At 45.7% G+C, this 24,601-nt stretch overlaps 1 protein-coding gene across 2 annotated transcripts in view; it reads left to right on the forward strand.

Moving 5' to 3' along the window:
* LOC129707846 (lectin-like) overlaps window positions 1-24,601 on the forward strand; it is a 59,301-nt gene that overhangs the window by 31,819 nt on the left and 2,881 nt on the right. Inside the window, exons 1-4 of one of the 2 annotated variants that reach the window (XM_055653243.1) lie at window positions 6,014-6,268; window positions 12,585-12,739; window positions 13,056-13,196; window positions 22,738-22,849. In XM_055653243.1, coding sequence (XP_055509218.1) covers window positions 6,214-6,268; window positions 12,585-12,739; window positions 13,056-13,196; window positions 22,738-22,849 — 463 coding nt within the window. In that variant the 5' untranslated portion in view covers window positions 6,014-6,213. Of the gene's footprint in view, window positions 1-6,013; window positions 6,269-12,584; window positions 12,740-13,055; window positions 13,197-22,737; window positions 22,850-24,601 lie in introns of those variants that run through there. The other variant, XM_055653242.1, reaches the window with a different exon arrangement.

Here is a 24,601-nt window from a genome sequence, read left to right on the forward strand (position 1 = left end):
AGGTCTCACTTCCCACCAACATCCTCAGGACTTTTTACAGGGGCACGGTGGAGTCTGTACTCACGTACTTCATGAACAAGTGGTACTCCAACTGTAACTGCTCAGACAGGAAATCTCTGCAGAGGGTAGTGAGGGGAGCAAAGAGGATCATTGGTGTCTTGCTACCCTCGGTACAAGAACTGTTCCAGATCCGCTGCCTGAAAAAAGCACTGAGCATAGCAAAGGACAGATTGCGCCCACTCCACACACATCTAGATCTCCTGCCATCAGGAAAGAGATACCGCAGCATCATAGCCCGGACAACCAGACTGCTAAACAGCTTCCTTCCACAGGCTGTGAGACTGCTAAACAGTCATTCCATCTGATTCTGTTGCTTTTGCACTGACAATTTAATAACTGGCACTGGCTCAGGCCACTTAAATCAGCTGCCCTGGACATTTTATGACTTTTTAAATTGTATTTTAATGTTGCTTTTTATTTTATTTATTTATTTTTTTATTTTATTAGAAGTACAGTCATATGGCACCAAAGTGCCTAATATATATTTTCATAATACATTTTATGTACAACTTCTTTTTTTTTGTTACATTGAAAAAGATTAGAATAAGAAAAATAAGTTAGATAGTAAAGGATAGAAAGATGTGAAATATATAGTGTGTGAAGAAAGAAAATGAGTAAATGAAGAAAGTTGGGAAAGAGAAAATAGAAAAAAGAAAATAAAGTTAAAAAAAGGAGATCATTATTTATAATCTTGACCAACCCTCGTCCAGTCCTGAAACAGTTATTTTTTACAATTGTGTTGCACCATATGATTCCAAAAAAACGACGAATGGAGACCAACTCGTTATGAATTGGTCTGATTTATCCATAAGGAGGAATTGCATTTCCTCAAGATGAGCGGTGTCCAACATACTTGCAATCCACATTTTAAGCGTTGGTATTGATGTACCCTTCCAAAATTTAAGTATTAATTTTTTTGCTATTATTAAACCATAGTTAAAGAATAGATTTTCAGATGTGTTCAATTTATTCCCATCTTCCATTACGCCAAATATAATAATTTCAGTATTAGGTTCCATTCTTGTCTTGAATAATTTTGTAAATATTTCAAAAATATCATTCCAAAATCTATAAAGTTTTATGCAGGAAACTAAGGAGTGTGTTATAGTTGCATTTTGGGCTAGACATTTATCACAAGTGGCGGATATATTTGGATAAAATTTATTCAATCTTGTTTTTGAATAAAATCATCTATGTACAATTTTAAATTGAATTAGATTATGTCTTACATTAATTGAACATTTGTGAATATATATCAAGTATTTTTCCCATGTAACCTTCGTGATTTTTATCATTAGTTCCCGTTCCCACTCTTCTCTAAGTACCTCTGTCGATGGTAGGTCTATATTTAGAATACTATTATATAAATATGATATTAATTTTTGTGAGTCAGCTTCAATATTCATTGCTTCTTCCAATACTTCAGAGGTTATTTTTTGATATCCTTGTATATATTTTTTCATGAAATCGCAAATCTGAAGATATTTAAAATATTGGTTCTTTTTCTATTTAAATTTTAATTGTAATTGTTGAAATGATAGTAGGTTTCCCATTTCGTACATCGATCCTTCTAATTCCAAGACTTTCCCATTGGTTATATGTCTTATCAATAAGAGATGATTTAAATAAAGGGTTATTCGCAATTGGCATTAACAATGATAGATTTCTTAATTTTAAAGATAATTTTATTTGTTTCCAAATTCTTATTGTACCATATATAATTGGGTTCTTCTTATATATTGTGTTATTCAGTTTTTTTGGGGAGAAGAGGATCGTTCCTATATTACAAGGATGGCAATCCTCCTTCTCCATTTTTATCCATTCTGTCTGTTGGGTAGAACTATCCAACCAATAAATCATATTCTTAATATGCACTGCCCAGTAATAATACATAAAATTCGGAAGTGAAAGTCCCCCGACCTCTTTTGGTTTACATACATGTTTTTTCATGATTCTACGTGATCTATAGTCCCAAATATAATTAGTAATATTAGAGTCTAATTTAAAAAATATATATTTTGTTATAAATACCGGTATAGACTGAAATAGGTATAGTAATTGTGGTAGGAAGATCATTTTTATTGCATTTATTCTACCTAATAATGATAAGGGAAGTGTTTTCCAAAATGTAATCAGCGTATTAAGTTTATTTAATAAAGGTATGAAATTAGCATTAAATAATGATTTATGTTTTTTAGTAATCTGAATACCCAAATATTTACATTTTTCTGATGCGATTTTAAAGGGGAACTTCAATAAGTGTGTAGGTTCTTGAGGTATTAATGTCATAATTTCACTTTTATTCCAGTTTATTCTATATCCAGAAAAAGACCCAAATTCCTCTATTAAGTTTAATAAATTTGGTATGCTCGTTTGTGACTTTGTAATATATAAAAGTATATCGTCTGCATATAATGAGATTTTATTCTTTGAGTCCCTGGTATTATAGCCCTGAATATTCGGATGAATACTTATACTTTCAGCCAGGGGTTCTATCACTATTCGTACTGTTTTTTATCAGGAACTGGATTGTTTTTATTTATGTGTGAAATGTTTACGTTTTTATGTGCGATGCTCCGGTATTCCCTGAGAAACGTCTTCTCATTTTGCACTGTACAGTTTGTTGCTTTGCATGATGACAATAAAGGATGATGATAATGAAACCCACACTGAGCGTGGGCAAGTTGATTATTGGAGGGGAAATGACACTTGTCCGCACTGTGGCCAACCTCTGATGATTGGGAGCAGCCTGATTGTCTGGTTATTAGCTGGACTGGATTAGTCCAGCTTTATTGTGGGGTTCAATTTATGGGCCAATACCTGGTGAAGTCTTTGGAGCAGAAGGGATGTTTGGAAACAGGGTGGCTGGAAGCAAGGTTCAGGAATGGTTGTTGATTGGAGGGGTGAAGATGCTGGCTTGAAGGTGAAGGACTTGCCCTGTGTTTGACCTCTGGATGTCACCAGTGGTTTTATCAGCACTAAAGGCTGAAGAACTCATAATGCTGATGTTGAAGACTTTGGCAGTCCTGGAGTGTAGATGCAGGGTTGAAACTAAAACACTGACTATGCCTCTGCAGATGCTGCCTGACCAGCTGAGTTCTTCCAGCAGCTTTTTATTCATCCTGGAGAAATTATTTAGAAAACTGTTCCAAACCTCTCAAAATAACAGACATTGTCCTATTTGTCTTCATAATTGTTTGTTTCAGCATCTGGTAAACAAACACACCTGCACCCCTCTACACACCAACATTTATTGGCTTCTCACCACGTGAAATGGTCTGTTTTGCTATTTCTCCCATCTAACAACACAACCTCCCATTATCCTACAGTACGCTCCAAATATAACATTTACACAACCATTGTAACCTAATTCTAGAGACTTGTCTGTGACCACAACAATCACTGTGGGTACAGGTCTATTGGTTACATGGAGAAGAATTCTGACATAAGTTGCATCCAATACAAAGAAACAACACGTAGCAAAGATGAATCACAGTCCGTTCCTTGAAACGTCAGAGACTCGCCCTCTGAGTGACCAAGGTTCAGGACACTTTTCCTCCCACCGTGTCCTGTTCACTGAGCCAGCTACCTCTATCTGTCAAGCACATTCTTTGTCCAGACCTGAGCCTCAATATCATTTATCATCCATGTTCTCTACTTTTGCCTTCCTTGCGCTTCACTCAAACTGGGATATTCTCATCCTGAGATCACCTGATCTCACGTTGAAAAGTCTCCAACATCATAGACATCCCATTACCTGCTAACAGCCTCTCAAAATCAATATCTGCAAGTTCCACCAGAGCCAACAGAACTGACGGAGATGCAACTCATCCTTGATCATGAAGGGACACCCTAGAGAAAAGGAAGATCTGGGGAACCTGGGGAGGAGGCTGAGGGTGGCATAATTGAGGTTTAAAAATTGTGAGAAGAATTGAATCAGGAGATAGGAAGAATATTTTACTAGTATCACAGATGTTTAAAACAAGAGGGCACAGATTTAAGGCAAGGGTAGGAGTAGGGGATTAATTATTTATACACAGAGGGTATTAGGAATGTGAAATGCCTGCGGGAGGTACAGGCAGAGATTGTCAGAATGGTTAAGAAATATCAAGATGATCAATTAAATTGTCAAGATACAACAGGTGGGTACAAGACAGTCGGCATAAACATGGTGGGCCAGGGAGCCTGTTTCCATGCAGAATGACGTGACTGTGAATCCTTTCCTTGTGCTTCAGGCCCAAGGGAAGAAACCTCACGTCCCCTGGTGATTGCACAATGTTCAGTTCCATTCACAACTCTTCACTAAATGAAGCAGTTCATCCAGCAAAAACATTCCGTCCTGGGCCAATAAATGGCCAGTAGCATTTGCAACACATGATTGTCAGGCAATGGCCAACTCTAAAGGTCAGGGTCTACCCGTAACAGCCAATAACATTAATGTTCTCCCACCATTTACAGCTTAAGGGTCACCATTGACCTGAAAACCTACCGCATTGATTCTGTGTCTCTAAGGGCAACTCAGGTGCTGGGGAAACCTCAGCACGTGATTCACCTTTGATGCGAAACTCTTCCCATCATCTACAAGTTGTGAGATCAGGAGTATTGTGGAATCCCTCTGCGCACCTGGATGAGTACAGATGCATTCAGGATACTGTAGCCCAGTTCATGTGGCAGTCCCCTCCCCACACTGTATATTCCCTCTCTCCACCACAGACAATCCATGGCTATTGTGTGTGCCATCCACAAAATAGATTCAGTGAAGCAAATGATGAGAAACTGATTTGGTGTCCTTGATCATGTAAAGTACGGGAGAGCAATGTTGTGGAAATCGGAGACCTTCACAAACATCTCAATGTGTGGAAATGATTGTTTAATGAATCAGAGGTGAGGTGATGAAGTAATTTCCCTCAGCGAGTGTCTCCCAGCTGGCTGAGGTGATGAGGTAACAAATGCGGCTGCAATTGGCTCCGTGTTTTCCAGTTACTGAGCTCTCAGCCAGGCAGCAGGAGCACGGACTAGAGGATGGAGATCTGAGATCATTGGCAAATGGGGCAAAGGGGACAGGAGGAATTAGTTTTGTTCAGGAAGTTGTCATGATTTGAAACTCTTGGACTGAAAGGCTGGTGGAAGCAGAATCAACAACGACTTTCAAAGGATTTATCAAAATGTATCCAGGGGCAAATTCCAGTGGTTTGGGGAAAGAGCAGGAGAATTCTGTTAAATAGATCACACAGTCCAAGAAATGGCACAGATAGGATGGGGCAAATGGCCTCCTTCTGTGCAGTATCAATGTATCATTCTATGATTCCACCTGGCCTCCAGAGTGTGAAGTGATTGGGGAACGAGAAATTCCAGAGTAAGAAAGGGTCATTTGGCCCATAGTTCCCACCCACTGGAGATCCTGTGGATTCCTTCCTATATTGCGATCCTGCAGGCATCCCCCTCAGCTGTGCCTGGAAATGCAACAAACATCAAGTTGTCCATTATCTCTGCATCCTTCCATGCACTTCCTGAGCAGACCTTACTACAGCTCCTTGTTGAATAGTGGCCAAGATACTAAATTGAACCAGTTACTTACAAAAGGATTACAAACTTTCCCGACTCAGTGATGGATGGGGACCTTCCACCATGATGGGAAATGGAGAGGAAACACACCAGTGAGTAGAGGAGTGAGGTGTTCTGGGTCAATAATGTTGTTTTTGACTATTCGCCTGAACCTTACATCTTAATTGTTCCTGTTGATAATATCCATTAGATCCTAAAACCATGAACACATAATGGGACCATAAATACAATCTACAGTTTCCATCCCTCAGTGTTCAGATACAGTGTCACATTCTACAGTCACACTGGGAGCTCACAAGACATTTCTGTGGCTTCCTGTTCATGTTCCAACCTGTCAGTCAGTGATTGGTCAGCAGTAGGTTTACGTAGATTGCTACAGCCAATTGAGTTTGATTCCAATGGTTCCAAAAGCCTCCAAGATGCCAGAACTACACGTATATACGGATGCAACAGCATTGGAAACCTCATCGACATAGAGAACTGGGAGAGAGAGAGGTGGGAACGGCAGCAGGATATGCCCACCTTCACTGTGAAACTTGACACTAATGATGAATTGTTTTCTTGTGTTTCAGGTTCGAGGACGGAAACATGATGCTGGTGTGGGTTTTGGTGCTGACCACACTGCTTGCCAGTGATGTGGCAGGTAAGGTCCATTGATTCCAGGAGCTTTAGAAATATATTGGTGTGAGGAATGAATGCACAGGCACTGTGGAAAATGAGAATTAGTGATCATTGGGACTGGTCGGGATGTGATAGGAAATGTCTCTTGTCTGCGATACTCATCTCAGAGCTACTGAGTTGGAAGGTGAGTTGGAGACTCTCCTCCACATCAGAAGACAGAGATTTCTCAACGGCGACGCTTCACAGGAAGATAAAGTTGCAGGAAGAGGGATATGTGACTCTCTGTCAGGACCCCAGGGATGCAGTGGAAAAGGTTCTGCAGGCACTTGTCCAATGCAATGGTTGCAGTTTACTTGCCCACTGTGAAGGTGAGGATGGAGGCTTGAGGGAGGATGGCCAGAGTGCTGTCAAAAGTACAGGGGGAGTGAGTCCTGGGGGTGGGGAGTGAAAGAGACAGAAAAAGGTTGGAATTATGAGTAATTTAGTCATGAGACTGACACACTTTGAAGTGCAAAGGCATTGCAGTTGCTGGAATTCTGATGAAATAAGTGTATAAGTATAATCTGTTTAATGTCTCCTCAAATGGCAATACATGTCCCTGGAATCAATCAGGTGAATCTTCATTTCACTCCCTCTACAGCACTGATATTCTTCTGGAGGTCAGTACTCCAAATCTTTGACCGATATTCCAGGTACAGTCTCCACTGGACCCGATATACCTGCAGTGAGATGTCTTTGTTCATCCACACAAACTCTCTGACAATAAATGCAAACAGCTTTGCGTCAGCAGCAGTTTTGATGCACTTCTCTCAGTCACTTCATACTGATGTTGTTTGTAAACGGTTGGGTCTGATCCCAGCGGCACACTCCAGTGTATCTGGTATTATTAAACATCAGTTTCTCTTATGTCAATCTGCAAGGGATGTACATAGATATTGATCATCGGAGTTAACCAGGGTTAGATTAGATCTCTTATGGTATCAGATATGGGGAGAAGGCAGGAACGGGATACTGATTGTAGATGACCAGCCATGATCATATTGAATGGCGGTGCTTGCTCGAAGGGCCGAATTGTCTATTCCTGCACCCATGTATGTATCTTTTTTTTCACTTGCAGTAGAAATATTTATTCTTATTTTGATTTTTCCACGTTATTCATCTCAAATTCTACTTTTCTTTTCGTTCTGAAAACCTTGGTTTATTTTTGGTGAAATTTGTTTTTATTTTTCAGGTTGCTGAAGAAAATTTGGAATTGTTCACAATTCCCCAGTTTTCTTCTGCTCTTTTTGTTTAAACAATGGCTTTGGCTGGACCACATGTTCTTTTGTATTTTAGCATCTTAAATGGATTTCTATCTCCAATAGTTGCCTTGAGCTGATTCTCATTTCTTTCACCTCCTCGTTCTTGCTACATCTGTTGGCCTCTGCTTATTTGAGTTTTTCTGGGGGGTTTCTCCCGGAGAGATATCAAAAAAGTTTTATTTTTTTTAAATATCACTGTCATTTGCTTATTTCCCAATATAATTTCTCCTGTCTCAATCTGCACTGGATGCACATAGATTTAATCAACTTTTTATTTTTGCTTGATGTACTTTACTTGATAACTTTTTCTTTTTTTCCCACTCTCAAATTCTACTTACATTTTCCCAATCAAAACATTTGTTTATTTGTAATTAAATTTGTTTTTATTTGTTCAGGTTGCTGAAGAGCATTTTGAATTTTCACAATTCGTTCCTTTCTGCTCTTTTGGAAAAAATACAAATCTTTTCTTCTGCTCTTTTTGTTTCAATGATGGCCATGGTTGGACCACACTGTCTTCTGCAGTTTATCTATCTATCTATCTATCTATCTATCTATCTATCTATCTATCTATCTATCTATCTATCTATCTATCTATCTATCTATCTATCTATCTATCTATCTATCTATCTATCTATCTATCTATCTATAAAACTCTGGGGCTATCCGTCCGGCTGCCGTCTGGATCCCTTTCTGCCTTTTGATTCGTGCCCGATACTCGCAGATGTCCAATCGGAATGGCCGATGCTCGCAGATGTCCAATCGGAATGGATCCATTTGCATGTACGGCTGCCGGCTGCATTTCTTCCTTTGATTCATTGCCACGCCCAATCCAGACGCTCAATCTCCGAGATCTTTTCCATTTCGGTAGAGATTTCGCTTTTTTTTCTAAGTATCCGCTCCTCATTACATTTCGTCATGTTGAAGTACACGTTTTTAATCAAATCCTTCTCCCCCCCCCCCCCCTCAAGTATTTCAAAAATAAACTGGCTTCTCCATTTACATGTCAGCTTCCAACACACTTTGAAACAAAGTTGCAAGACAGGAACACTCTGAACTTTTCACTGCTGCAGCAGGCAGGGGAGGTGCCATTGGATTTTTTTTTTAAATCCACTGCTGAGGGAGGCAGGGCAGTGCTGGAATCTTACTTTTGAGAACGGCTTCAGTTCCATTGGAGGAGACGGGTGCATGGTGGAATATTGGGTTGGGGGATCACACCATTGGTCTAGTATACATATAAAACTCTCGTCCCATCCGACCGCCTGCCGTCCGGCGCCCTTCCTGCCTTTCGATTCGTTCCTGCCGTGCGATGTCACAATGCCCGATGCTCGCAGACGTCCAATCGCGATGCCCGACGCTCGCCGATGTCCAATTGGAATGGATCCATTTACATGTACGGCTTCCAGCCACATTTCTTGCTTTGATTCCCTGCAACTCCGAAACCAGACACAGAATCGCCGACATCTTTTCCATTTCAGTAGAGATTTCACTTTTCTTTCTAAGTATCCGCTCCTCATTACATTTCGTCGTGTTTAAGTACACGTTTTTAATCAAATCCTTCACCCCCCCCCCCCCAATATTTCAAAAATAAACTGGCTTCTCACCCATAGAAGCAGCACCAGCCCCAGCCCCTGATAAACGTTCCATCGTGTGATGTCACAATGCCTGATTCTCACAGATGACCAATCGGAATGGATTCATTTACATATGCCTTTGCAGGAGCCCCAGCCCATGGTGAATGGTCCATTGTGTGATGTCACAATGTCCAATGTTCACATATGTCCAATCGGAATGGATTCATTTACAAATGCCTTTGCAGGAGCACAAGCACTTGGTGAACGTTCCATCGTGTGATGTCACAATGTCCAATGCTCAAAGGCATTGTTGCCATAGAGGGAGTTCACCAGAGTTCACCAGACTGATTCCTGGGATGTCAGGACTTTCATATGAAGAAAGACTGGATAGACTTGGCTTGTACTCGCTAGAATTTAGAAGATTGAGGGCAGATCTTATAGAAACGTACAAAATTCTTAAGGGGTTGGACAGGCTAGATGCAGGAAGATTGTTCCAGATGTTGGGGAAGTCCAGAACAAGGGGGAAATCCTTTAGGACGGAGATGAGAAAAACATTTTTCACACAGAGAGTGGTGAATCTCTGGAATTCTCTGCCACAGAAGGTAGTTGAGGCCAGTTCATTGGCTATATTTAAGAGGGAGTTAGATGTGGCCCTTGTGGCTAAAGGGATCAGCGGGTATGGAGAGAAGGCAGGTACAGGATACTGAGTTGGATGATCAGCCATGATCATATTGAATGGTGGTGCAGGCTCGAAGGGCCGAATGGCCTACTACTGCACTTAATTTCTATGTTTCCTTCTCCTCACCCCGCTCCCTCTCCCACCCATGCCTCTCTCCCCCACCCCCCCCCCTCTCTACTACCCCCCCCCCTTCCCCCCCTTCCTCCACCCGCCCCCCCTTCCTCCTACCCCTCTGTCCCTCTTCCATCACTCCCCCCCTACCCCTCTCCTCCTCCCTCCCCCCCACTCTTCCACATCTCCCCCTTCCCCCTCCACCACTGTCCCTCCCCACTCTTTCCCCTCTCTCCCCCACCCCTCTCCCCCCCTCCCTCCCTCTTCCCCTCCCTCCCCATCCCCCCCCCCCACATCTCTCTCCCCATCCCCCTCTCTCACCCCTTACCCCGCTCTCCTTTCCCTCCTAAATCTGTCCCGTTTCCTCCTCCACCTCTCCCCTCCCTCCCCTGTTCTCACCCCCCCCCCCCCCCCCCACCTGTGAGTTTGGGGGGTGGTTAATTTGAGTGTGATGCCGCAGCCCCCCCTCCCCCCCCGCAAATGCTGTTGGGGAAACAGACCCAACGGGTCTGCACTTGGTCTAGTATTATACTAAAACTCTTCCCTTAGTTCTTAACATTTGAAATATCTGTGTGTTTGCAGGGTTGTGTTGGCTTTCTTTTAATCTATTTGATTTGTATCTTCTTCCAAATGCTAGGTCACAGCCTTCCCATTTTCACACATTCTACTTACATGTTTTCCCTCGACGGGATAAACGTCTTCCCGTCGCATTCCAACCTATATTTCCGAATTTTTAAAGTTTTAATTGTTTATTTTAAAGAATGAACTGATTTTCAGTGGGAGACTCTTGCTGCCTTTCCATTGATGATGTCACAGTGCCATCTCACATAAGTCAATCACAATGGATCTAATTTACATATGACATGACAATGGGACAGAGGTGGGAGATTGCAAGCTTCACCTGGACCGCCCTGTTTCGACCAATGCAATCAACCTGGCATGCACAATCAAATAAGATCAAATAGAACAAGTTGTCCTCCCCCTCTCTCTCAACCACCACCCCATCTCTCCCACCCCTCCCTCTTTAGGGAGTGGAGAGTATTGGGACCTATGGATGAGTTGTGGAGTACTATATTCATGGACCAACCCTCACCTGTGAAGCCATGCGCCCTGCAACCCCTCCCTCTTCCTCTCTACACTCCTCCCCCACCCTCTACCCTCCCTCTCTACCCCCACCCCCCCCCCTTACCCCCTTTCTCTACCCCCATCACCCTCTCCCCCTCTACCCCCCTCCTTCTCCCTGTTTAGCCATGCATGCACAGTTGGGGGCAATATATGAGTGGATAGGGCGGGGGATGGGGGATAGGAGCGAATTAATAATATTAATATAATAACGCGGGGGGGGTTAGTGTGTGTGTGTGACGCTTTCTAGAATTATCTCAAATGCCTTCAGTTATGTACATAGTGAAGACATTCTCTATATATTGACAATTTGTTTAGCCCAATCTGTATAAAATCATAGTATGTTCTGATTATGCTATTACTCTTCCTAAAAGTGCATCTAATTTCCTGACATGTACCCTAGACCACCAGACTACTGGTGGGGGACCACAGCCAAATCCAACCAATGTCTTCCGCCTATTGCTGTTTCTCAGCTCCACCCAAACTGATGCTGTGTCTCCATATCATGAACTAAGATTCTTTTTCTCCACCGACTTCATCCTGTCATATATTATCAGGGTCACCTCTCCATTTCCATTTCGCCTGACCCTATACAAAGCTTAACCTAATATTTAATTCCCAAACTTGGTCACGCTGCCAGCACAGGAGAATGACACCCGTTGACTTGTGTTCATGGCACAAATATGTCCGAGGAAGGTGGACTGAGGTGGGGGATCAGGGGAGGAGAGATGGGAGAGGGGAGATGAGGACAGAAGATTGCACAAGAAATTATGCCTGTGATCACAGTGAGTGTGTCAGTGGGTAGTCAAAGTAATTTTAATTTCATGTAGTGAGAATATGCATCTGTGTGGCCAGTGAAAAACAGAGCCCTCTGCTTGATGTAGAATAGATGGACCTCAATGCACACTAACATGGTTCTCTCCAAATGGCCGTGCTGGCAGACAGGATGGTGAAGAAGGTGTTTGGTATTCTTATCCTTAGTTAAGATTAAGGAGTCAGTATTCATGTAACAGCTGTACAAGACGTTGGTGAAATCCCACCAGTTAACTGTGTGCAGTTCTGGTTTGCCGGGCTACTGGAAGGATGTGGTTAATCTAGAGACGATGCAGTATAGATTTGCATTGATGTTGCTGGGCTTGAGTTATACGAGAAAAATGTATAAATTAATGAGGGGCATTGATAAAAGGTATGGGGGGGGGGGGGTCAAGAACTGGACATTGCCAGAGGAAGTGGCACAGGGAGGTACAATTACAATGTTTCAAAGGGGAGGGGTGGAAGATTGGAGGGGTGGAAGATTGCAACCTTCACGTGGTCCACCCTGTTTCGACCAATGCAATCAACCTGGCGTGCACAATCAAATAAGATCAAATAGAACAAGTTGTCCTACAACTTTAGGCTGTGCACGCCATACGCAAGAAGAAGAAAGGCACTTGGACAGGTACATGGATAATAAAGGTTGAGAGGATATGGGCCAAATGCAGACAAACAGGACTCGCTCAGGAAGGCATTTGGGTTGGTGAGTTGGCTTAAATCCAAATTATCTTTAACTGACAGGGACGAGCAATTCGTTGGGACTGGAGGAGACTCAGCATCACATTGAAAAGCGCAACATAGGCAAACAAGACTGCGAAAATGACTGGGTTTATTATCCTCCCTTAAAATCCTGTTTCCGTTTCTTTTGTCACAATAGAACATGGGCCAATGCTGAGGTAAGTCCCTAAAACCAGCGGTTACTTTGGGAGGCCTGGGGAACACTGATCTCTGCTGGTTCAATCCCATGAACACAGCACAGCCTCTCGTTGAATTGCCTGCGATAAGTCCCTGTGTTCCAGGGTGCGCTTCACTGCAGCCGTGGGATATGGTTTCTATTTCTCGGACCAGTGGGTATCCAGGGAATACAGTTCCCCAATTTCCGACATCACTTTGCATTATCTATTTGGATGATTTTTTTGCTTGCTTATCAGATAAATTCACTGAATTTACACTAATTTACAGAAACAGATAAACTATTTTGTTTGTTTAAAGGAATTCTGCAAACACCAACCTCATTCTGCACATCTGGCGTCTGTGTCCTCGAGAGTACACAACATATTCCTGAAGAAAATGATTGCTGCAGAGAGCAATGGAAATCTAAAAATTTGGATTGGACTAAACGACATATTGCGGGTAAAGTTAATGATAATGCGTTAATAATAATTTGTTGTCCTTCCCTGATGATCCACTGCCCTTTTCAGAGGGCAGGTTACAGTCAACACATTGATGGATCTCTGGTGTCACATCGTTGTTCAGAGACTGAGCTACAGATGACGCCCTGCAGAGTAACAGGGTGCGGCAATGTAATGTTTAAGTAAAGCCCCTGTCCCACTTCCGTGTCCTTGGCACGCTAATGACACGACCTCGTGGTTGCGTTGAGGCACGACTGTCCCGCGAATGTTACGCGCGACTTCATGTGCCTGCACAGCCGTCTGCAGCGTGTGACATCATTTGAAGATTGACACAAAATGCAGGAGCAACTCGGCGGGACCGGCAGCATCTCTGGAGAGAAGCAATGGATGATGTTTCGGGTCGAGACCCTTCTTCAGTCTGAAAGAAGGGTCTTGACCCGAAACGTCACCCATTCCTGCTCACCCACCCCTGTCCTGAGTCGGAGAGCCGCCACCTGGGTATCAACACAGACCAGCGCCTGACCGCCCGCCTCCAACGGGAGACTCAGAACCCCAGCAGAGACCCAGTGGTTCCTCTCACACCAGAAGAAGTTGACCAATCTCCTCTGTAACATGGTTATAAAATAAGAGGACGGGACCATAGTGGCCATCTGCTACCACAGCAGAGAGGCCAGCAGCTGATTTATAACTACAGCCCGGTAAGAGAGCACACGAAGTAGGCCGGACCAATGTCCCAGCCGGGCGACCACTTTTGCCTCCAGCTCCTGCCAGTTCGCCGGCCGCCCCCCCCCCCCCCCTCAGCAGGACTCAGGTAGACCCCCAGATAGAGGAGGTGCGTGGTACTCCACGCAAAACCTGCCATCTCTTCCGGCAGGTAGTCCACCTGCCACCCACCCACCAAGAGACCAGAACACTTCCCCCAGTTGATCCTGGCAGAGGAAGCAGCCAAGAAAACCTGCTGGCACTCACGCATCCTCCGCAGGTCAACAGGGTTGGTGAACATCAAAATGACATAATCGGCCGAGAGAACTACCTCCATCCCCGGCCCCGGTAAAGTCAGGCCTGTCAACTGCCTCCGGAGAAGGCACAGGAAAGGCTCGACGCAGATGGAATACAGCTGGCCGGACAGGGGACATCCCTGACCAACCCCCCTCCCAAAGGGAATGTGGGCCAACAAAGAGCCATTGACCTTAACAAGGCATTCTGCAGCAGTGTATAAAAGTCGGACCCAGGCCACAAAGTGCGGTCCAAATCCAAACGCCTGCAGAGTCCCAAGAAGGTAGTCGTGCTCCACCCTGTCGAACGCCTTCTCCTGGTCGAGGGAGAGAAAGGCGACTGTCTGACTGCCAATGCCCATGCAAAAACTTTATAGTCTGTGCTGAGGAGAGAGACCGGGCGCCAGTTCTTCAAAAGGTGGAGAGAAGGGCATCTCCCCGGTCGTCAGGCTCTCCCCCAGGACCTTCATATAGTCATCCCCCAGTACATCCCAGAAGGCTCTAAGGTACTCCACAGTCAGCCCATCCAGCCCTGGAGACTTGCCCTCCCTGAGCTGGTGCAGGGCACCAGTCAACTCCTCCAGAGTAAGGGGGTCATCCAGGTGTTTAGTCCTGTAGAAAGACCGAACCGAGGCACCAATGCTCTCTGGATCTGTGACAGAGGAGCCATCATCCGCAAGCAACTCTACAAGCTGCCTGCGGGCTCCTCGCCCCTTCTCCAGAGAAACGAAAAAGGGGAGCGCGATCCAGATCGTGCAACATCTGGACTCGCGACCTCACATACGCACCCCGGGACCTCCTCAGCTGCAAGTTCCTCAGTGCTCCCTTCTTCTCCTGGTACTCCTCCCATTCACATGAAGCCCCACCAGTCTTATCCAGACGAGCCTCCGAGTCGAGCAACTCTCTTTCAAGCCGTCCGATCTCGGAGTCCCGCCCCTTGGTTGACCCCCTCGCGTAGTCCTGGCAAAACAGACGGATGTAGGCCTTCCCCACGTCCCACCACTGCCTTAGGGAAAGGAAACACCCCTGCCTCTCTCTCCACCTCGCCCAGAACTGCCTGAATGAATCCCGGAATCGGCGATCCTCCAACAGCTGGCTATTAAAATGCAAGTACGCCGACCCAGCCCGTGTGCGTGTCGGGATAAAATCCACTCACACAAGGCAATGGTCCGAGCATGGCGCCGAAACACAGGAGACATAGGCCTTGGACACGTATAAATGATCAATACGGTCACCACCACTCTCAAACCTGTACGAGAATGCGTTAGAGTCGGGATGGAAATTCCACCAAGCATCTAGCAGCTCAAAAGAGTCCACCATCTCCCTTAAAGTCTTTACTGCACCCGGGTCACGCTGAACGCCAGAGCGATCTCTTGCCTCGTGAGCACAATTAAAATCTCCCCCAAGGAAAACACACTCCCACGGTCGATAGTATTCAACAACGTGGACACTTCCCTTGTTAAGCGCGTCTGCGTTGCGCCGATCTTGGGGGCGTACACATTAATGAAGTGTAATGGCACGCCATCCAAGCACACGGCCAGATACAGCAAACGGCCTGGTACAATGTCCTGCACTTTGAGGATCTCCGGCTGGAAAAACAGGGCCACCAGGAAGGCCACTCCACTCGAATTGGAGCTGAGATGACTCATGTAGACCCCCCCCCTTCCCACTCCAGGAGCCAGGTGGGTTCATCACTAGCCACTGTGTGTGTTTCCTGCAGGAAGCTCACCGCATACCCCCCATCCCTGAGCACTGGGAGAAGGTGAACTCTACGGAGAGACCCCCTGCCCCCATTGATATTAAGACTGACTATAGTGAATTTCATTTTGAAAGTACACTAGATCTTTTACCTGCCTCCGGTGAAGGATTGGAGCCGCCCCTAGCCTTCTGCCCTCTCTTTAGGGCCATAAAAAGCTCTTGGAACTGGCGCCTCTCATTTCTTATTAGCCCCGCCTCATTCCCCTTCTTCTGAAGGATGGCATAAATGGACTGCATGGGCGCCCCCAGGTCCGACCAGCGGTCGACAGCCAAAGCCACCTTGTTCCTACTCCCTCTAGTGTCCTTTAAGAACTTCCGAAGTTCCCAGACTTCGACAAGTTGAGACACGGGGCCGCGGACTGTCGATGGACTCTGCGTACCCCTCCTCCTCGCACTCCATGTCCGAGCCTGAGTCCGGAAGGTTACTACTCTCAGCCGCCTCACTCACCCCTCCCTGTGAGGTGGGCATTCCAGCCACATCACACAGTCCCTCCTCTTTCACCATCCCGCCCCCAGGATCAGTGACAGGGGCAGGTACCGGTGCCTCTGACTGCGGCAAGCTATCTGATAATTTGCCAGTCTCCTGCATGCTCCCACCGCCCTCTGTAACCGGATTGGGAACAGTGAAGTCGGAGCAAGTCTCCGGGTCTTGCTGTAAGCGGGTCTGTCTGGAGTCCGACCTAAGGACACGATCCGAAACGATCTTGCCCTCCTCCGCACCCAGGGTACCCGCCCCTGCACCATCACCCAGAGAGTCCCCGTCCCCCTCCACCAGGTGAATCACCTTACTGTGGCCCTCAGGGGCCGATGTTACTGTAGTCTCCCCTGCTCCCTCAACCAGTGGGGTATCACACCCCTCATCTGAGCTTGTAGCCTCAACGGGGAGCTCACATTGGGAACCCACCCCCTCACCCAAGCCCCCCCCCCTTCAGGCTGCCCCATGTCATCCACTAAGCTACAGGCGCGTTCTCTGGAGGAACAGCCCCCAAGAGTAATATATCACCACTCTCAGGTGGTCCCTGACCTTCAGAGGCATCCTCCCCCTCAGAGGAAACGTGCCCTGGGTATTCCACCTCAACCTGGAGGGGAAGGCTCCCCTTCAGGTTGCCCCTGATGTTCAGGGCCCCTCTCTGTATCCGAGGACCCATGCCTCCTCCTCTTCCAACCGCTGGCGTGCGGTGGTACGGTGATCTCCATTGCGGAAGCCTCTACCTCCGCACTACCGTCTACCTGCTCAACCTCTCCAGCCCCCCGTTGGATCCTAGACCCTTATAGAAACATAGAAATTAGGTGCAGGAGTAGGCCATTCGGCCCTTCGAGCCTGCACCGCCATTCAATATGATCATGGCTGATCATCCAACTCAGTATCCCATACCTGCCTTCTCTCCATACCCCCTGATCCCCTTAGCCACAACGGCCACATCTAACTCCCTCTTAAATATAGCCAATGAACTGGCCTCAACTACCCTCTGTGGCAGAGAGTTCCAGAGATTCACCACTCTCTGTGTCAAAAAAGGTCTTCTCATCTCGGTTTTAAAGGATTTCCCCCTATCCTTAAGCTGTGACCCCTTGTCCTGGACTTCCCTAACATCGGGAACAATCTTCCTGCATCTAGCCTGTCCAACCCCTTAAGAATTTTGTAAGTTTCTATAAGATCCCCTCTCAATCTCCTAAATTCTAGAGAGTATAAACCAAGTCTATCCAGTCTTTCTTCATTAGACAGTCCTGACATCCCAGGAATCAGTCTGGGCTGGGCTCAGAGGCGAGCACAAATTTATCTGCTGCCTGGGGTCCCGCTTGGAGGTGATCATCTTTTAGGGGACCCGCATGGAGATGTTTCTTCTTTTTCTTGACTTTCCTCCCCCGCTGCTGCTCCCAAACCTCTCCATCCACCCCACGCACTTCACCGGCATCCACCGCCATAGGTACGGGACACGGAGGTGGTGGGAGGATGGGGGTTGGGGGTAGGGGACTAAAGCCTTCACGGGCCAGCGTGGTAAATCCAGCAGCCCCAGATGGGCCAGCAGTGCTTTCACGGGCTATCGTGGTGGAACTGGCAGCCCGGGTCCTGAGACAATTCCTGCGAAAATACCCCACCTTTTTGCAAGCGTGACAACGCACTTGGCCCGCGTTCCAGAACACACGATAGGAGAAATCATCCACCTCCACCTCAAAACTCCCCTCCGTGTCCGTCCCCTGTGCCAACTGTATATACACGCGACGCTTGAACGTATATATATGCTGCATCTCAGGATCGTCAAACCTGTACAATAGTTTAATGAGCCCTGACCGCACCTCCCCCAGCTTCCTTACATGTGGGATCAGGAGCGCATCCGGAACAAATGTGGGAACGTTGGGCAGAATGACCGGCAAAACGGGACCCCCCCTTGGGTCCACCACCGCGAAATTCCCGCATGTTGTTACCCCCCTTTTCAGAGCCAGACCCACCGCCTGTTCAGTCTTTAGTAGAACCACAACCTTCCCACTGACCACCGCGCCCGAGACTATGGCTTTCTTGCCAACAGTCTCACCCAGCACATCTACAGTGGCTTGCAAATGTTTTCATACCCCTTGAACTTTTCCACATTTTGTCACGTTACAACCACAAACGTAAACGTATTTTATTGGGATTTTATGTGATAGACCAACACAAAGTGTTGAATAATTGTGAAGTGGAAGGAAATTGATACATGGTTTTCAAGTTTTTTTACAAATAAAAAACTGAAAAGTGTGGGGTGCAAAAGTATTCAGCCCCCCTGAGTCAATACTTTGTAGAACCACCTTTCGCTGCAATTACAGCTGCAAGTGTTTTGGGATATGTCTCTACCAGCTTTGCACATCTAGAGACTGAAATGTTTGCCCACTATTCTTTGCAAAATAGCTCAAGCTCAGTCAGATAGGATGGAGAGCGTCTGTGAACAGCAATTTTCAAGTCTTGCCAGAGATTCTCAATTGGATTTAGGTCTGGACTTTGACTGGGCTATTCTAACACATGAATATGCTTTGATCTAAACCTTTCCATTGTAGCTTTGGCTGTATGTTTAGGGTCGTTGTCCTGCTGGAAGGTGAACATCTGCCCTAGTCTCAAGTCTTTTGCAGACTCTAACAGGTTTTCTTCCAAGATTGCCCTGTATTTGGCTCCATCCATCTTCCCATCAACTCTGACCAGCTTCCCTGTCCCTGCTGAAGAAAAGCATCCCCACAGCATGATGCTGCCGCCACCATATTTCACAGTGGGGATGGTGTGTTCAGGGTGATGTGCAGTGTTAGTTTTCCACCACACATAGCGTTTTGCATTTAGGCCAAAAACTTCAATTTTGGTCTCATCTGACCAGAGCACCTTCCTCCACATGTTTGCTGTGTCCCCCACATGGCTTGTGGCAAACTGCAAACGGGACTTCTTATGGCTTTTTTTCAACAATGGCTTTCTTCTTGCCACTCTTCCATAAAGGCCCGATTTGTGGAGTGCACGACTAATAGTTGTCCTGTGGACTGATTCTCCCACCTGAGCTGTGGATCTCTGCAGCTCCTCCAGAGTTACCTTCTCTGATCAATGCTCTCCTTGCCCGGCCTGTCAGTTTAGGTGGACGGCCATGTCTTGGTAGGTTTGCAGTTGTGCCATACTCTTTCCATTTTCGGATGATGGATTGAACAGTGCTCCGTGAGATATTCAAAGCTTGGGATATTTTTTTATAACCTAACCCTGCTTTAAACTTCTCCACAACTTTATCCCTGACCTGTCTGGTATGTTCCTTGGGCTTCATGATGCTGTTTGTTCACTATTGTTCTCTAACAAACCTCTGAGGCCTTCACAGAACAGCTGTATTTACACTGAGATTAAATTACACACAAGTGGACTCTATTTACTAATTAGGTGACTTCTGAAGGCAATTGGTTGCACTGAATTTTATTTTGGGGTATCAGAGTAAAGGGGGCTGAATATTTATTTGTAAAAAAATTTGAAAACCATGTATCATTTTCCTTCCACGTCACAATTATGCGCCACTTTGTGTTGGTCTATCACATAAAATCCCAATAAAATACATTCACGTTTTTGGTTGTAACGTGACAAAATGTGGAAATGTTTAAGGGGTATGAATACTTTTGCAAGCCACTGTAGAAAGGCCTTGAAAGGCAGGTTGCTCTGCATGTACATTTTTACACCATGTGTGTGCCCCATCAACTCGTGGCCCTCACAACACACAAAGTATCAGTACTTTATAAATCAAAGCAGTCTTTCTGCTGTTGCTGCACCTCCACTCTTTTGCAGCAGTTAAATAGTCTTGTGAAGGCTTTCTTGGGAAGTAACAGAACCAGTCACCTCCTGATAAGATAGGAATGTCCGTGTCAATCCTCCCCGTCGTCAAAAATGGAGCTTCCAGAGGCTTCTTCCCCAGGTCTCCGTCGCCTCCCCGGCTTCAACAAAATCCAAGGTACTGTTGCCGTTCTTACCAAGCACACCTGGACCGGGGCAAGTCTGTGAGGGAGGGAGCTTTCCGATGTTGCTGACCACAAACACCGCTCCAGACTCAGCTCCCACTTGTACAAGTAAAACGTGTCCTTCCGCTAACCACAGGCACTCCTACGACTTTCCAGATACACGGACAAATTCTCACTAATTAGAGGAATCCTTGAACAAAGAAAGTCTCTGCAGATCGACAAAGCTCTGAACTGCAAAATCTGACTGCTTTTGTTTCTCCCCACCAAACAAAACCTTCCGAAAAGTTCATCAAATCCTCCCTGCCAGCAGAACAGCTCCCCTCCTGGCCCCGCTCTGGGAGTAGAAGTGGGGGCCGACCAGATCCGCAACAGCTGTGAGCCCCAGGCTGAGTTCGACAATCGTTTGCCCGCTTCTGTTGCTGTTGGAGGTGGGACGTTGCGTCGGCCAGGGTCTTGGGCCTGTTCCACTTTGGCCATCAGCTACGCGACCGGCCGGTGGCGTGCAAAGATTTTGTTCACTACAAAATTTTGGAGCGCCGCGCAATACCGTGCACAACTCCATACCCTCCGCGCTTCTCAGTGGGACCGGCCTTTACCGGACGAGGTCGCGTAATTTGCGTGCCAAGGACAAGTAAGTGGGACAGGGCCTTTACTCTGTGATATCCCGGTGATCCAGGCACGCAAGTTTGAATCCTATCCCAGACACCAGAGAATTTGAATCCAAGTAAATAAACTGCAATCACCCTGGAGTAACAAATTACCATCAGTAATGGGGACTGAAACTAGCGGACTATTGTAAACACACATCTGGTTCACTGTTGTTCTTCTGGGTAATAAATCTGCCCTCCTTCCCCAGTCTGGCCTCACCATGACTCCAGAGATCCATCAATGTGTTGACTCTTACCTGCCGTCTGAAATGGTCAGAGGATGATCAGGGAAGGACAATAAATAAAATTCCTCATGTTCATGTGCCTGTTTCTGCTCCGCATGAGATGCCTCTCACCCTCCTTCATCTCACACCCGTCACTGGGACTTTCCTTTCCCCTCATCAGCTCAAGGAATCAGTATTATAAAGGGGTCAATACTGTATCAATGTATAAATATAAAATACACACGGACACAACACAAGAAAATGGGAGCAGCAGCAGGCCACTCAGCCCCTCAAGCCTGCCCCGCCCTTAAATAAGGTCATGGTTGACCAGTGCCGGCCTCAACATTTCCCTTCATTCTTCTCGATCCTCTCTGTAGTCGCGTTCCGGTTAATCCTTCTACCGAAACTTGATTATTTTTGTGCCCAAACTGTGAAAAGGACACGGGGCAAGGCTGGTGTGCAGAGTGATGTCACAGAGCATCTGGCAATGAGAATTTAGAGATTTGGGGATATGAAATTGAAAGGATCAGCCAACTGAAGCTGAACAGATGACAGTTGGCTGATCCTTACAGGTAAATTATTAGTGATCATTATAATCAATACTTGATGGAACTTCATAGAAGGGATGCTCCTGCGAGGGGTCACGTATAAGAACAGACCTAGCGGACGCTGAGAACAAAGACGCTGAAGCCATCGAGAACAAAGAGCCTGTGGTCAGCTGAGAACAAAGACCTTGTGGCCGCTGTGAATGAAGACCAATTGGATCATACATGGCCACATGCGGAGGCAAATGTGGTCCACCACTGCCAAGAAGGGCACGCTGGGCCACTGCCTGCATGGGGAAGCTCGCATACCCCGAAGATCAGAGAGTCGAGGAGGGAGCCGCCGCGTCTATGAACACGAGAAGTGGGCTGGGAGGACAGTGACTGGGCACCTCCAAGGTCGGGTGAGGACTGGGACACTGGGCCTTCTTCAAAAATATGATATTGGCTCAACCAAATTTATATTGTTTTCTATTATTGTTCACCCTTTACTTCTATGTGTCTGGGTGAGCCAAAAAAAAAATCAGTTGAGACTTTCTATGATTTTCTCTAATCGGGATATTTTTATTCCAAGGCTTCTGTTACTTTCATCAGAGTTTAGTTTTGTTTATTTTAGTTTAATTTAGTTTTGTTCCTTATTGTCACATGTAGCAAAGTACAGTGAAACGTTTTTGTTGTGTGCTGTCTCATCAGCGGAAAGACAATCCATGATTACAATCAAGCCACACACAGTGTACAGATACAGGATAATGGGAATAAGGTTTAGTGCAAGATAAAGTTCTGTGAAGTCCAATCAAAGATAAAGCATAGTTTAAACTCCCATCCACTGCCCTACTTGTCCCGGCTGCTCGTATTCTGCTCTAACTCCAGCTCAGGTGCAGCTCCTCCCTGTACTGTGACGTGGCAGCAGGAATGACCATTGATTTATACCCACAGGAAGGGACTCTCGTATGGGTTGATGGATCTACTCATATTTATCGACACTGGCTTCAGGGCGAACCTAATAACCATGGAGGCCACCAAGATTGTGTGATCATTAACAATGATGGTAAGTGTAACAGTGAAAGAGATGTTATTTTGTTGGAAGGTACACAAAAAAGCTGGAGATATTCAGCGGGTGCAGCAGCATCTATGGTGCGAAGGAAATAGGCAACGTTTCGGGCCGAAAACCTGAAGAAGGGTTTCGACCCGAAACATTGCCTATTTCCTTCGCTCCATAGATGCTGCTGCACCCGCTGAGTTTCTCAAGCTTTTTTGTGTACCTTCGATTTTCCAGCATCTGCAGTTCCTTCTTAAAAACAATATTTTGTTGGAAGTTCATTTCAGACTCAGTATTGAACAGGACGTGACATCAACAGACCTGCTGTTACACCGTGGGAGTGAACCAACCCCATGGGCTATGTGCTCTCTGACTAACCAGCAGTTAGAGGACGATATATGGGGTGTAATGCAGGAGTCAGGGGAACAGACACTGAGTGTAACTGTGCAGGAGGAATGTACAAGGGGGTAACACTGGAGTTAGCGGAAGGTGTCAGTCTGAAGAAGGGTTTCGGCCCGAAATGTTGCCTATTTCCTTTGCTCCATAAATGCTGCCTCACCCGCTGAGTTTCTCCAGCACTTTTGTCTACCGTGTAATGTGACCTGACACTGTTGACCCTATTACCTCTATAAATCATCAACTAATCTACTCTAAACCAGGGTTTAGTACAATTTAATCTTTATTAATACTCGAGCTACTTAAGCATGCATGGAAACCGTTGACCTCTAATAACTAGTCATTACTTTACTATTCCAGCTTATCACTTCTCAAACTCAATCACAAAAAACATGACGTACAAAGATGTTATCCGTATGGATGAATTGGCCAGATTCACTCTGTTGGTAGGAGGTAGTCTTCTCTGAGTTTCGATCCGGATCTCTGGATCTGGATCTGGATGTAATACGCTGAAAAGCTCTAGATAAAGCATCACTCAGATCCTTCTTGTGATGGTTGTTCCTGGTGTTGTCGATACTAGACTGGCCGTCTTTTAAACTATTTTCCCTTCCATCTTTGGATGGAAACCATTGTTCTAACTCAAGCCTCTCATGGCTCTGAAATCAATAATTTCAAGTTGTTACAGCTCAAAGAGCTGAATAAATAAAACACATCTCAGTCCTTATCAGGCTAAAGAGCTCTTAATTACGTTACCTGTTCATATTTCCTTCTCATCATGCAGTAATTTTGCAATATGTCCATCCCGCGTACTTTATCTAAAGGCCAAACTGCATAGCCATGAAGTTATCTTCACCTATGATCCTACCAGATGTCAAACTCGTGTCCGTTTTCACAGTGATTGCCTCCATTCATCCTCCATGGCAGCTAAACACATGTCCTGTTACCCTATCAGCCTTTTTGACCAAGTTGAGGAGATCTAGTTGTTCACCCCCTTTTTAAATGACAACATCGGGATTAACATTGTGCATTGAAAGCCTTTCAGAGTCCTTAAACAAAGACTCAACTTGCTCTTCTGCATTCTTCAGTTGTAGTCATGCGAGTCATGGTACCAACTCTGTTAAAGAAAATTTTAAAACACACCACCAAGATCGGGCAGGCAATGAAGACTTTATTTAGGAATGCCAATTACATCGGCCATTGGAAACAACCAAACAAGGTTGTTCACCAAACAAAGATTCATGTGATCCTTATATGCAGAACTCGTAACAGATTTCACAATTTCAGCATCCATTTGTTGTCATATTACTCTGACAACTGCTGAAAATTATACACCACAAACAGACACAGAGCAACAAACACTGCTCA

Source organism: Leucoraja erinacea, chromosome 22 (assembly GCF_028641065.1).
Source record: "Leucoraja erinacea ecotype New England chromosome 22, Leri_hhj_1, whole genome shotgun sequence".
Taxonomy (NCBI): Eukaryota; Metazoa; Chordata; class Chondrichthyes; order Rajiformes; family Rajidae; genus Leucoraja; species Leucoraja erinaceus.